Source organism: Corvus brachyrhynchos, unplaced genomic scaffold, assembly GCF_000691975.1.
Source record: "Corvus brachyrhynchos isolate BGI_N302 unplaced genomic scaffold, ASM69197v1 scaffold61, whole genome shotgun sequence".
Lineage (NCBI taxonomy): Eukaryota > Metazoa > Chordata > Aves > Passeriformes > Corvidae > Corvus > Corvus brachyrhynchos.
Window position 1 is genome coordinate 9,394,184 of NW_008236478.1, and position 13,188 is coordinate 9,407,371.

General features: G+C 44.5%; 1 protein-coding gene across 1 annotated transcript; it reads left to right on the forward strand.

Annotated features, from left to right (window-relative positions):
• Nucleotides 1–1,643: 1,643 nt before the first annotated feature.
• On the forward strand, nt 1,644–7,693 carry GSTO1 (glutathione S-transferase omega 1). The gene is made up of 5 exons (XM_008643972.2): nt 1,644–1,824; nt 3,368–3,590; nt 4,578–4,679; nt 6,797–6,903; nt 7,155–7,693. Exons 1-5 carry the CDS (start codon nt 1,700–1,702, stop codon nt 7,306–7,308), a joined length of 711 nt encoding a protein of 236 aa, XP_008642194.1. The 5' UTR covers nt 1,644–1,699; the 3' UTR covers nt 7,309–7,693.
• The last annotated feature ends 5,495 nt before the right edge of the window (nt 7,694–13,188 follow it).

Consider the following 13,188-nt stretch of genomic DNA (forward strand, 5'->3'; position numbering starts at 1 on the left):
TCTGTGGGTGGGGGAGGGCGGCTTTCCTGTCCAGAGGCAGGAGGACAAGCCTGTTCCTTAACTCTTGTCTCCACAGGCACTCTGCATGCCATGCAACACCAGGAGAGAATGAGGAAGTGGGTTTATTTTCTTTGGTGTTTCTGAGGGCATATTGTAGCATGTGGGTCTTGTGATGTTTGTTTGAGTTCCTGTATCCTGTCTCCAGGCTGTGAGTTAGCAGACTGCTTGTGTGTTGCATAACTGCTATGAGAAATTTCAAATTATTTTTCTCTATTTTCATCCCCCAAAATTTTGCTGAGTCTTTCCTAAGGATAGGTACTTAGAGGAATGAGGACTATGTCCTCTAACACAGTTGTTTGTTTTTTTTATGGCAGGAGAAATTATTTTGTTGGCAAAGAACACCTTGTGTACAGGTTCTGTTTGCCTTGGGCATGGCAGATTTGCGCAACAAGTTACCATTCCCTTTGTCTGCTGACATGTTTAATACATACATAATCAAGCAGCAGTGACTCAACAAAAATCATGTTCCTCCATTCCCATGGGTAATGGTGTCAAAGCCATGGTTATATTAACAGTGACCATCTTGGTGTTTATCTGGTGGTGAGATCACCACAGAAAATATTGGTCTTTGTGATCTGGTGTCTGAGGCCCAACTCCAGTGACAAAACCAAACCATAAGGTCTCCACAGGTAGAATTTGCCCCCTGTGCAAGCACAGATCCACTGATGAGACTGGAGAACACGCTATTAGCCCTGGGGGTTTGACAGAGAAATGTGCATTGCTGGGAAGGCTGGAATTTTCCCTCCCTTTGCAAGAGCTGTGCCAGCCCACTGGTCCCTACAAACGTGCTGTTTCCTATTAATGTACAGCTCCAACCTGAAGATTATGTGGAGCCACGGGAAGGGAATCATGTCACCTCTGTGGCCAGAGATTAACCTGGACACTGTGTCAATGTGTGAAACTCATAAGAGGAAAGCACTTCCATTTCCATTATATACTCCAGGGAAAGCTGGTGCAAGGAAGTGCCCTAATCTCAAGTGAAGAGGGAGCAAAGGGACAGAGACGACTTCAATCTGTGCTTTGGTTCTTTATTTTGCTCTATGCATGCACTGATGCTCTCACAAAGATCCTGTTTGCAGAAGCAAGCATGAATCCCTCTATGACTGCATGGTAGTAATTAAGTCAGATTTAACTTCAGCTGTGCCCACTTGTCTCTTGGGTTGTTGTCTCCTCTTGGGGTCTTCATCATGAAGCAGAACAGCTGCAGGAGAGAGAAATCCTTCTCGTTACCCTCAAGGTGAGGTTGGATCGGGTTTTGGAGGGTGGTAGATGATGCAGGAGGAAGCGCTGAGGGGAACGTGGTGCCTCACCAGCTGCTGGAGGCACTGCTTATAAATACACCTGGCCCGTGGGATGGAGTTCAGCCGTGGGTATCCTATTTCCACGGGAGTGCCAGACGTGGTTGTGCTGTTATTTGTAAACGAAGAGAGGGAGAGCATCGAGAGCAGCTGAACAGTGCCTGTCCCAGCTGGGTGGGCAGGGCGGTCAGCTCACGGACAGACCACCGGACGAGCTCTCCCGGTCAGCAGAGGGCAGCAGCGCTGCCCTGGGCAGAGAGGGTGGGAAGGGAGGCCGGGAGAGGAGAGGCGGTGCCGGCGGAGCGGCAGTCACGGGTCGGAGCCCATCGCGTCGTGCCGGCATGTCGGGCGATCACTCCCGCAGTCTGGGCAAGGGTAAGCGCCGCGGGGCTGCACGGCGGGGGCAGGCGGGGCGGGCCCCCTACGCGCAGCGAACGCGCCTGGTTCTCCGCGCCAAGGGCATCAGGTGAGCTCCGCGCGGCCCCGCCGCACCGCCCCGCGCCCAGGGCGCGCACGGAGCCAGCGGCGGGCCAGGCTTCCTTTCTCTCCTAAATTAAACATCCGTGAACGAGCTGATTGAGGTTTCTGTGAGTGATTTTGCTCTAAAGATTGAATAAGTAGGCTGCGTATGAAATCAGCTGCATAAAGGCCCGAAGTAAAAACCCCAAACTGATTTTCTTTTATCATTCTTGCCTGTCATAGCTTGTCCTGGGCAAATGTGAGTAGAGACATAACATACTTCTGTTTGGTTTTGATGTGAGTGGGCATGAAAATTCTGGAAGCTACGAATATTCAGTGTTTCTGTTGTATCACTGCCCAGCAAAACACAATAGTGAGTGAATGGCCTTTTTAAAAGGAATGTACTGAGTTCCTATAACATTGTCTTGTTCTCTTGCTGTACTAAGTTAATGAAATTCAGTGTTTGTTTCTTTTTCAAGATAGCCATGTCATTTTAGCATTCTTATATGTTATTTCAGCATTCTTCAATGAGGTTTAATGTCCCCCTTAGTTTACAAATTAAAAGTAACTGTTTTTCCATCTTTTTCTGGTTCTCCCAAGTCCAAGGCCTGCCAGCAGTTTGTTAACCAACACAGGGCTGGGAGTTCATGTTGGAATAGGGAATGCTAACAGGTCTCTTGATAGCAAGATGAGAGTTAAATTAGTTAATTTTGGTTTTTACTTTTTTTTTTTTTTTTTTTTTTTTTTTTTAAGAGTAGATGCAGTAAAACTTCTGGGTCTGTCTAATTCTGTTTTTATTTAGTGTCTTTGGACTGATTTTGGAGCTGGGAGGTTTGTTGTAGCATGGTGATTTTGGAGGGGTCTTATGGCTACCTAGATGTGACAGTTGCCTTCTGGTAACTTCTCAGTTGTTTTGAAGGTTCAGCTGTGTTTAGCAGACTTTCGGGCTTACTAGGAATTTTCTGGGGTCACACATATAACTCAGCATAAACTTAGGGTTTGTTAATATAGACATATTTCCCATGTATCTTTTTTTTTATCAATAGCTATTTCCCTTTACCATAAACACCTGTTCTGTGTGAGGCCATAGGTTGGGAAGAAAAGTAGGTAGGATGCTCTCCTGATTTACTCTTTGGTGTAAGGGCAGGTTAAGGTTCAGATGCATTTCTTAATTGGGGTGTAGCTCATTTGGAATCAACTGCTTCTTTCTTAGACTGCCCTTGAACTCAAATGTGATAAGTGTGCTCAGTTCTGATCTTTGTTTTTAGCTTGATCTGATAGTTGGGTGCTTGTTAAACTAATAAAAGACACGCATACAGTCTGCAAGCAACTCATTTTAAGTCTGTGCTTGCTTTCTCCAGCGAAGTGTGGCAGTAATTCTGTGTCAAAGGATTAGTACTGCAAACAACTTCAAAGAAAACGGGAGTACAGGACTTGAGGGTTGAGCCTCTCAAGTATTGAACTGATGAGGTGACTGTGTTTCACCATGGTGTGGGGTGGACTGGAGCAGAACTGAGCCTGTCTGGGTCTTGTTTCTTTTACTCTTTTAGCCATGAAGTAATCAACATCAATCTGAAGAACAAACCTGAGTGGTACTTTGAGAAGAACCCTGCTGGGCTGGTTCCTGTTCTGGAGACCAGCAAGGGCCAGCTGATCTGTGAGTCCCCAATCACTTGTGAGTATTTGGATGAGGCATTTCCAGGGAAGAAGCTGATGCCTTCAGACCCATATGAGCGAGCCTGTCAGAGGATGCTCTTAGAAGACTTCTCAAAGGTACTGTGTGAGCAGAGTGCGATTGCGTTTCTGACTTCACCATTGCACCAAAAACTGCAGCTGTCACTGATGCTGCTTTCATCCTTTAAGGCAGGTCTTGTGTCTGGGACGAGCATTTAAATAAGCAGAGGGGATATTTGGGGCCTTTTGCTGTGAGCACATACAAACCATTGTGTCTTTGAATTGCTCCCAGCATTTATGTGCAAGGATGGATGCAGGAAGGCATCCAAGCTACTGAAAGTTTGTATGACTGAGGTAGGGTTTTGAGCATCCTACAGTAGAGCAAAGGTTAGTAGACCAAACCAGCTGAATATGTGAGACCTGGGAAGTGACAGTTGCTGTATTTTATTCTGATTCTTTCTGTAGGAAGTACTGTGTGCATGCAGGATGAGGAGAGTGCCTGACAGAGCCTAAAACTGTGGACAAGAGATGGCTGTGAACATGGAACATGTATAGGGAGGCTGGTTTTGGCTCTCATTTGTGGTTGGAGCTGGTTGACTGGAATTAGCTTTTCTGTACTAGCATGTGGTTTGAGGAGTCTAGGAAGTGAAAGAAATCAGCTTGGATATGAGATAGGAGAGGAATCAACAGAAGATGACAAAGGGATGTGGACAAAGAAGGGGCTAAGTGAGAAGATATATTTGCAACAGGCCTTTTTTAAACAGACATGATGAGAAGAGAGTTACAGGGAAGTATGTTGCAAGAAAGAAAATGTGCAGATGGGAAACACCCTTCTATTCACTATTCTCATATTACAAGACTAAAATTCATTACTATTTGTATTCATTCTTCCTCTAGGCTTTTGTTTGCCTTTTATGAAGTATAGATTTTTATTAATGGACTTTATTTAACTCTTTAAAGTAAAATCTTTTAAGCTTTAACTTGCATTTGATATCTTAACATCTACGTTAACATTTTAAGTTTTGAGTGACTTGCTTGTATTCTTGTACTAGGTGCATTAAAAACTTTATACTTTCCTTTGTATAGATAACATCCTTGCTTTTCAAGCATGTTTTGGCAGTCAAAGATGGACAGGACACCACGGCACTGAAAGCAGAGATTGCTGAAAAGTTTGGCAAACTTGAAGAGGTGAGAGTTATTTCATGATAATGAGCAGATTGCCAGCCTTTATATGATTCCTTTTTTTCCTTTCATACCATGGCCTTTGGAGGTGGATCTCTCATTTAGTTGGTAGTTAGAACAAGATATGATCTCTCAATTTACTACCCCTGCCTAGGATGCACAAGGGCACCATTAGAGTAAATTTCAAGTAGATAAACTAAACTTAATCTAATGATGAAGACTGTGTAGACTTGTAGAGATTTTTGAATTCTAGTTGTCTTGGATATCTTTGTTCTGCTTTAAGTGAAGGAGACCTTGCAGCATTGCAGGTTGAAACTTAACCACAACAATCATGTACTAAAAGCAAGGGCTGAAGAGTCTGAGCTGTGGAAGAGCATCTGTGCTTGAAAGCAGTGCAGACACTTTGGTGATGACATAAAATCTTTTTCATTCTAGGGTTTATCTTTGGGGGTGGGTGGAAGCAGAATGTAATGTGTCCCGTGTAGAAATCCAACCGTGGACTATGTTCTGCTACTGGTGGTGTAATGCAACTTCAGTGGAGCTCCAGGAAGTGTCAGGTGGCTTTGATATGCTGTATTAGCTACTTTGACAGTCCATGTCAGTAATGGTTCTCGGCTAGTCTGAACAGCTCTCGGACTTGCCTTTGTCACGAACCCATTCCTTCTGTCTTTAGTAGCCACAGACAATTGTTGGGTGGACCAGTGAAGGAGAGTTCTTCCAGAGTATTTCTGTTCTGGTGCAAAGCTGCCAATAACCTCTTAGTACTTTCCTAGTTCTCCTAACAGTGCTGTGCATTCTGCTTTCCCTTCCCCTTGGGTTGCCAAAACACAGTTTCCAGCGTAGTCTTGTCCATCTGGTCAGACTGAGGCTGGAGTAGTGCAGATAACGAGTTCCTGGGGGAAGTTGTGTGTTTCACTTCCATGAAATACAGGTGTATTAACCTTCTTCCTGCTTGATTAATACTGTGAAATAAATTGCTGTTCTTTCAGTGTCTCTATTTTACTATACCCTGAATGATTTTGCAGCAGCTGCTGATGGTCTGTGAATGGGAGGCCAGAACAGAGCCATGCAAACTTCCCTCAGTGTATTGCAAGAGATATTTCAGAGGGGAAGTACTTTGGAACACTTCTGTATTTTGATTTCTGCTGCCCGACAGAGGGGGCTGTGTTCCTGTCTCTGTCCTGTGCAGCTGCTGGTTGTGTTCTGCCTGGGAGCTCAAATAGCTCGGTACTTCCCAAAGGCCTTCTTTAAAATTTCTGCTAGATCATGGGGGTTGTGGACAGGGAATAAATGCCACGAGTGTATAGAATGGTGTGTGTCCAAACAGACCAAGATTTGTAAGGTCTCTTGAGTTCCACCTATAAAACACCCAGGTGTGTGAAAACAGAGGCACTAGTGTAATTAAAGAAGATACCAAGCTCTGGAGGGTCCTTAAAGGATATTAAACTTGGATGACTATGGCACTTAAAAATGCATCAGAATCATAAGTGTAACAGGAGAACTTGCTGCATTCTTTGTGGCCCTGCTTTCCGTGCTGAGCTGTGAGGAGGATCTCTTTCTGGTGTAAGTTACACTTGCTTCCTGTTGCCTTTACACCTGGAATCAAATGCAGTTTGAGATGTAATGTTAGAAGTACTTCCCTGACATCACGTGGCCTCAGCTGCCATGGCAAAAGAGTCCCTGCTAAAATGGTGCTCTAATTTACCAGGATGATAAATTTAACTGGATTTGTTGCTCAAGAAATGCATGTGTGCTGTTGTGTTCGATTAGTCTGTGCCATTAATGCTTTATGACACGCAAGAAATCACAAACATATTCTGAGCTAACCTGCTCTTTGTGCACATGCTGCAGCTTGCTAGTGATTCATATTTTGTGGCAGTTTTTGAACCTCTGGAGAAGAGCTGGGCTTAGTTTATGAAATAGCAGCTGTAGTATTAAGCTTAACTATACTGACTAGATTCAACTCTGCTAATACTGCATGCACAAGAGAAATATACTGTATCTCCTTCATTTGCTCACTGATCCCTGTAGTGTGCCTGCCTTCCACTAGGAAGTGGGGGTTTTGTGTAGTGTTCTGCTGCACTTTTCCTTCAGGGGCAACTGACATCTCTCACCCTTCACAGGTTCTGTCCAAACGCAACACGGTATTTTATGGTGGGGACTCAGTCTCAATGGTTGACTACATGATCTGGCCGTGGTTTGAACGTCTGGAAGCATTCCAGCTGAAAGAGTGAGTACCTTGCCTGGCTTCTGGTGTGTTCTGAAGTGCCTCAGTGTTAATATTCCTTGTGTACACTGCAGCAATGGGCCACTCTTGGGGGCTGCTGAAGAAAGTTTGTATTGTGTTGCAGTTTGGGGGAAGCATCCTGCTCTAACTGGGACAGAGAAAGTAGTAAAATGGAACTGTTCAAGCTGTTCTGTTTCCTTGATGCCCTCCAGATTTTCCATTTGCATTACTCAGTCCCTTCCTTTTTCCTGTAGCTCTTTGAATCACGCCCCAAAGCTCCAACGCTGGGTGGAGGCCATGAAGGAGGACCCTGCTGTCAAGGCTACAATAACTGACCCGCAGACATTCAAAAACTACCTCCAGCTGTATTTGAAGAACAGCCCTGAGGCATGTGATTATGGGCTCTGAGGTGCCAGTAGGCACATGCTGGCTGAAGTCTCAGTGCTGTTTTTCAGTGTGGGAAGTCAGTGTAATTTGCTGGGGGCTCTGCTGTGGTTGCATTTCATAATGGGGAATAAATCAGTGCTGAAAAGGCTGAGAAACCTTCTGTGAACTCTACTCCTTCCTGTCACGAGAAGGATGTGCTGGCTTCAAGAAGGAGATGGAAAGTCATTGTTGGCCATGAATATTGCATAAAGGAAAACTTCTCTACTCAGAGGTGATGGTCTGTAATCTCTGGGCTCTTGGTAGGCATGGCAGTGGGCAGTCCCTGAACTGATGCTCTTACCTGATTTAAAAATTGTAATACTGGTGTCTTGAAAATGAATAAAAAGCAAACAATGTTGTCTTCAAACAGTTTTTCCTTCCTGTTTCTGGGCAGCTATTAGTCACTGGACTGGTTGTACAGAGAGAGAGGAGCAGTGCACTGTAAAGGCTACAACAGATAGTGTGGCTTGTGAAGTTAAAATGTGATTCCTAGTGCAAACTGGTTGGTCTCTTCAGACAGCTCTACTGCCAAAACACTGACTTTGCAGACCTGCCCTTCTACCCCTGCTGAAGTCATGTTTGCAGGAACCATCTAGTAAGGGCTTCCAGTTTCAGTTAGATATGCTAGGTTGTAATCCTCCTCTGCCCTTCCAAAGTAGTGTTGTGTTTTTTGTAGGTTCTAATCTAAAGGCTGGAGTAAGGAGTAAAGCCAACAGAAACCATATCCTGAGCAGAAGGACATTTATTTTCTATTCTCAGAATTTAAAGCATTGCTCTGTTTGTCAAGGTGTAGGTGAAATTAGAGAACAAGTAAAAGGAGTTTAGTCAGAACATTATGCTGGTGATGTCTTGCTGCTGGTGAAGGAAAGATACTCGTTTCATCAGCTAAGTGGCAGGATCAGAGCTTTTCAGCTGAACATCTCCTCTATGTTAATATAGCAGAGTGAGGACAAGATTATTTGAATCACAAGCAGTCACAGGGAAAACTTCTTCCTCTTCTGTTTTTCCTTTTCTTTTTTCCTGTCCACATCTATGATTCATTCTGATGTTGCTCAGCTGTGTATGTCTGTCAGACCACTAGCTGCCCAAACTAGCCATAAAAACTAGCACACAGGAAGAAATAAGGCAAAGCAGCATGTCCAAGGGCAGGGCTGTGGTTCCCATGGGGCTGAGGTGGTTGTCATGAGAGATCCAAGACTGTTCCTATCTGCCTCCCACTGAGGTGGTTGTCATGAGAGATCCAAGACTGTTCCTATCTGCCTCCCACTGCAGTGAGGTGAGTTAGCATAGCAGAATATGGTGGTTCATGGGTTTCATTGTAATTGAGGCACTGGGAGTCTTGGAGCTTTTCTGGAGGAAAAGTGGCCTGATCTTTTTCCTGTAACAGGTTCTGCCCTGGCACAGTAACTCTGAGGCAGTGCATGGTCATGCAACTTCAAGTAGGAAAGAGAGATTTGATGAGGAAAAATAATGAGCAGGAACTTCGTCATTTAGCCTGTGGCTATTGGAGGGGCTTGTTTATGCTCTTACTAGCTTTAATTCAAACTATGCAGCTTTCCCCCTCCTGTTTATCTTTGTGGCTTTTAAACACATCTGGCACTACTTAGAGAAATAATAATTATGCTGCTGTTCCTTCCAAAATACTGTAGTTTTTAAAAAAAAATTCCAGTCAGGATGTGATGCTACACATGTTTTGTAGATTGTCAGTACAGGACCCAGAGGAAGCCTAGAGCTGTGAAGTATTGTCAGGATGTGGATCTGGGCCCTTTCATTAGATGAAAGCAGGGTTTGAGCTTTATGAAGCCAATGTCTCTGAAGCAGTGTTGGTGGGATCTTGGTGGCAAATCTCCAAGAATTATCTGCAGAGCATTTTGGTTTTATTAGCAGCTCTGCTTTGTGTAGGGCTTGTTAAAAGCTGTTAGGATAGTGCTAGAAATATGTTACAGTTTGCTCCAGTGTGTTATTTGACTGTTGTGGGAAATGTGACATTAGGGAGATCCAATAATAGGTTAAGAATAGAGATCAGCATCCAAAAACTGAACTGGCTTCAGCCAGACTGCAGTAACCCAGTGATTGTGTTATCTGAACAGAAAGAAATGCTCTCCCCATCTTTATTTAGTGGCTATAGTGTACCATTATAAATGTCCTACTTCAGGAAAAAAAAGAAAGTAAAATGAAATATTCTGCCTTATAATTTAGTATTAAATATCTGTGTTCTAAATCCCCAGGCAAACAGCTGGGGTCTTGAACTCAATTCAGCGCAGCAAGAAATGCAGGCCTCAGGCAAAGTGTTTTTAATGTGGTAATGAATATGCAATACTGGCCCAGTCTTGAAAGGAAATGACAAGTTATGTGGAATGGACTGGCTCTTTCCTTTCAGGGTGAATGGGCGTAAAGGAGACATTTGCATTTTCAGTTTTGGTCAACAGAAGAGAAAGATGGAAGCTGGTAAGTAAAGGATCAAGCAGATGAACAGCTCTTCCCTTTGGTCAGAGCTCTCCTTAAAACCTGTGGATTAGATAGTCCAGTAAGTATGGTATTTACTCATCTTCTGCTCCATGTTTTGCCCTTGAAAATTGTTAGTGCTCTTGCTTTCTAAAAAAGAGGGGGTTTTTGTTTCTTTGTTTCTTTTCTGTTATTGTGCCACGAAATATAACTGCTACTAGCACAGGTTAAAAAAGACAAATTCAACGTCAAGCAAACAAGGACAGAGTCTGTCTTATAAAAATAGTGAGTTTAGTACTCACTGAGAGATACTTCAGGTTAGCAAGGCATTGGGCCTTGTTCTGTCCTGCATTTGTAGCATGTCCTTGTATCTTTACTGATGTCCTTGAGATGTTTGGTACCCTCTTACAAGATGTGGTCCAGTGTACTAGTTTGAAAACAAACCAGTGGGAGGTACCAAGTCAGAATAACAATTTAATAGGGAAATTAAAGAAAAGGAAAAACTAAAAGAAAACACTGGTTCAAACTGACAGAGTCAAGATACAACCTGACACCCTGTTAGTCAGGGTGGTGGTAACAGTCTGGTAGAATGGTGGCTGCAGTTCTCTGAAGCAGTGATCCTGTAGAAAAAAAGGCTGCTCTTCCTCAGAAGGTCCAGTGGTGGCTGTGTAGCTCCTGTCCTCTGGAAATCCAGTGGAAGGGTTGTCTCTGGTGTTCAGAGTCTCAGATTATATCCACGATGGGATGCTTGGTTGCTGCCTCTGGGTGGAGCATCTCACAATGGGGTAATGAGTCACGAGGCCAAGTGTTGATTAGGCTCATTATCAGAAGATGGTCTGGAGGGAGTTATCTCTGAGTCATGTGGCATGATGGGCCATTAACAGAAGATAGTCTGGGGGGAGGAGGCAAGGAAACACTGCCCCACCTGATTTCAACAGCTCATGAGGATGGTAATAGAATACACTGCAACCCAGGACATCTGGTGTTTTTTCATTATAATTTTAGGATCCCTTATATTGAAGCCAAGAGAAAGGTAGAAGGGAGCCAAGATAGGAGGAAGGAATGGGGATCCTAGGTTCTCAGATCTGAGTATTGGGTAAGTTGAGTGGGAATTTGGGTGAATAGGACTGTGGCTATAACAGAAGGCCCTTCCTTGGGGAAATTGTTGAGAAGTTGCTGTCTAGGGAGGTATTAAAAGGGCCAATGGTTCTTGTGCTGAAAGTAGTAGTAACTGGAGATACTGGTTTGAAAATTCTCAAAAATCATGTACTACAGACACCTGGAACACTTGAGTCAAGCCCACACAGATGCCTGTGGATTTGTTGGCTTTTTCTAATCAATCAAAAAGAAAAAGGAAATCTCAACTTCTTGCTGTGTTTCACTTAATCTCAGCTTCTTGCCATGCTTCATTTAGCAGCTGTCTGTCCTGCTCACCAGACAGGCCTGGCTGTGTTGGCACAGTGTTACATGTCCTGGGACTGCTCTCCCCAGTTTTCCACTGTTGTGGCATCTGTAATGTTCCCCTGCATTAGCAGGGTTTGAGAACTGCCTGTTTCTTATCCTCTCTCCTCTCTTTACGAGTAGCCTGATTATTTCACCACTGTTCCTTGGCCACAGATTTCACTTGGGAGCAGCTCATGAAAATGCAGTCTCTTTAAAGTCATGGGGTCAGGTGCAATTCTATGAAATCACTCCTATTTTCTGTAAGATGGAAACAGTCTTTTCTAGTGCTGGTCCAAAGCCAACAGGGATGGCAGTTGCTGATTTATCTGAGTGAAGTAATGATGCCACATGATGTCATTAGTATTTTTCCCCTTCTACAACACTTCGATTTACTAAAACAGGAGTTTCAAAACTTGTCAGTGAGATGCAGCTGTGCTTGGGGTGGAGTGTGACAGCTGTTTAGCAGTCTGCAATAACACTGTATCTGAGTCCAGGAGGGAGTGAGAATGCAGCTGGTATGAAGGGGCTGATGTATGGAGCCTGTTCTGTGCCTCTCACAGCATCTCTTGGTGAGCAGGAAGCAGCTTGTGAGAACTGCAGCATGTGCTGCAGGTTTGTGTCTTAGAAACACCACCCTTGGCAAAGCCAATGGAAAAAGCTATCTCCCCAGGGGAAAGGGAGCCAGGAATAGGGGCATTGAACAGCCACAAGCTGGGTAGGGAACAGACAGTGTTTCCTGTAAACTGCAAACCATTTGCATGAGTCACCTATGTGACTGCACAGCAAAAGCATAGGAGGGCTGAGAAAAAAGGAGGAAAAAAAGCTGCCAGCTTCAGAATGCCTGAAGAATCAATGAGGACCAATGGAGGCATTATGACTTAATACTGTCCTTCCTGTAGCTCTCTGCAAAACCATCCTCAGAAGGGAGCTCTCAACAAGCATGTGCTTTGGGCCAATCCACAGGTTGGAGTGTGGTTGTTTTTTTTCCCCTATACATTCATCACAGAGCTCTTTTCTGTGGTTGTTCAGGCTTGGAAGCAGAGTTTGTCTCCTCTTACTTGTAGTAATTAAGGCATGGTGATTAATCAGCTGTTTGTCTTTGTGGGATGACAGCTCTGATATAACCTGTGTATTCAAGCCCACAGATTAGGTGCCTCAGTTCCCCTCCATATGCTTTATGTGCCTTGGCTGTTTTGTCTTGGTGTATCTCTGCTCTGGATCAAACCTTTCACTTGCAAAGCTTTGCCAGGTGTGGCTCTGGCAGGGGAGTCAGTGTGGGGCTAATGGTAGAAAGCTGCATGTGGACAAGCCTTGCTTTTCCCTCATTTTGCATACAGGAGGTTTGTAATACTGACATGATGTGATAGCCCTGAGAGTGAACTGAACTGGCAGGAATATCCTGCTGTGAGTGCAGAACACCTCTGTTCCGTGGGAACGCCCGTGTGAGGGAGGCCAGGAGGGGCTGCTCTGGATCATCTGTGCTTACAGGCACAGGAACCATCCAGGGCTGCCCTGCCCTGCCTGGTGTGAGCTGGCACATGGTATCTAGCTTGCGAACATCTCCCTGAGGATTTGGGAAATCCCTCTGTGCTGTCTGATTCCCAGCAGAGGGCTAGAGAGCAAGACTGAAGGTTGGGAGCCATGGAATGGATTTCTGCCGTGGCGCACCTGGGGAGGTGAAGTGACTGATGAGTCAGGCTGTGCACTGTGGTTACTGATCCCGGTCCTAGCTCTGCCTCCTGGGCCTGTATTGCACTGTGTTGGATCCTGAATGTTAGATTGTCTGCAGAAGGGTGCCTAATAGCACTTCCAGTGGCATTGTGTCATGGCTCTTCTGGAAAGTAGAACAGTACAGACAGAAATTTAATCTTGTCTCCTTACATGACTAAGTCTTTGAGTTGAGGGTGTTAGTGGCTATGGGCCCACTAGTGGATTTGAAGATAGTTTCATGTCTAAAAAAGACTCTTGTTTCTG

Bases quoted from the DNA above. Each gene is read 5' to 3' on its own strand.
- GSTO1 (XM_008643972.2), top strand. From the start codon at position 1,700: ATGTCGGGCGATCACTCCCGCAGTCTGGGCAAGGGTAAGCGCCGCGGG. The intron at 1,825-3,367 runs GTGAGCTCCGCG...TTACTCTTTTAG, and splicing joins CTCCGCGCCAAGGGCATCAG to CCATGAAGTAATCAACATCA. The intron at 4,680-6,796 runs GTGAGAGTTATT...CACCCTTCACAG, and splicing joins AGTTTGGCAAACTTGAAGAG to GTTCTGTCCAAACGCAACAC.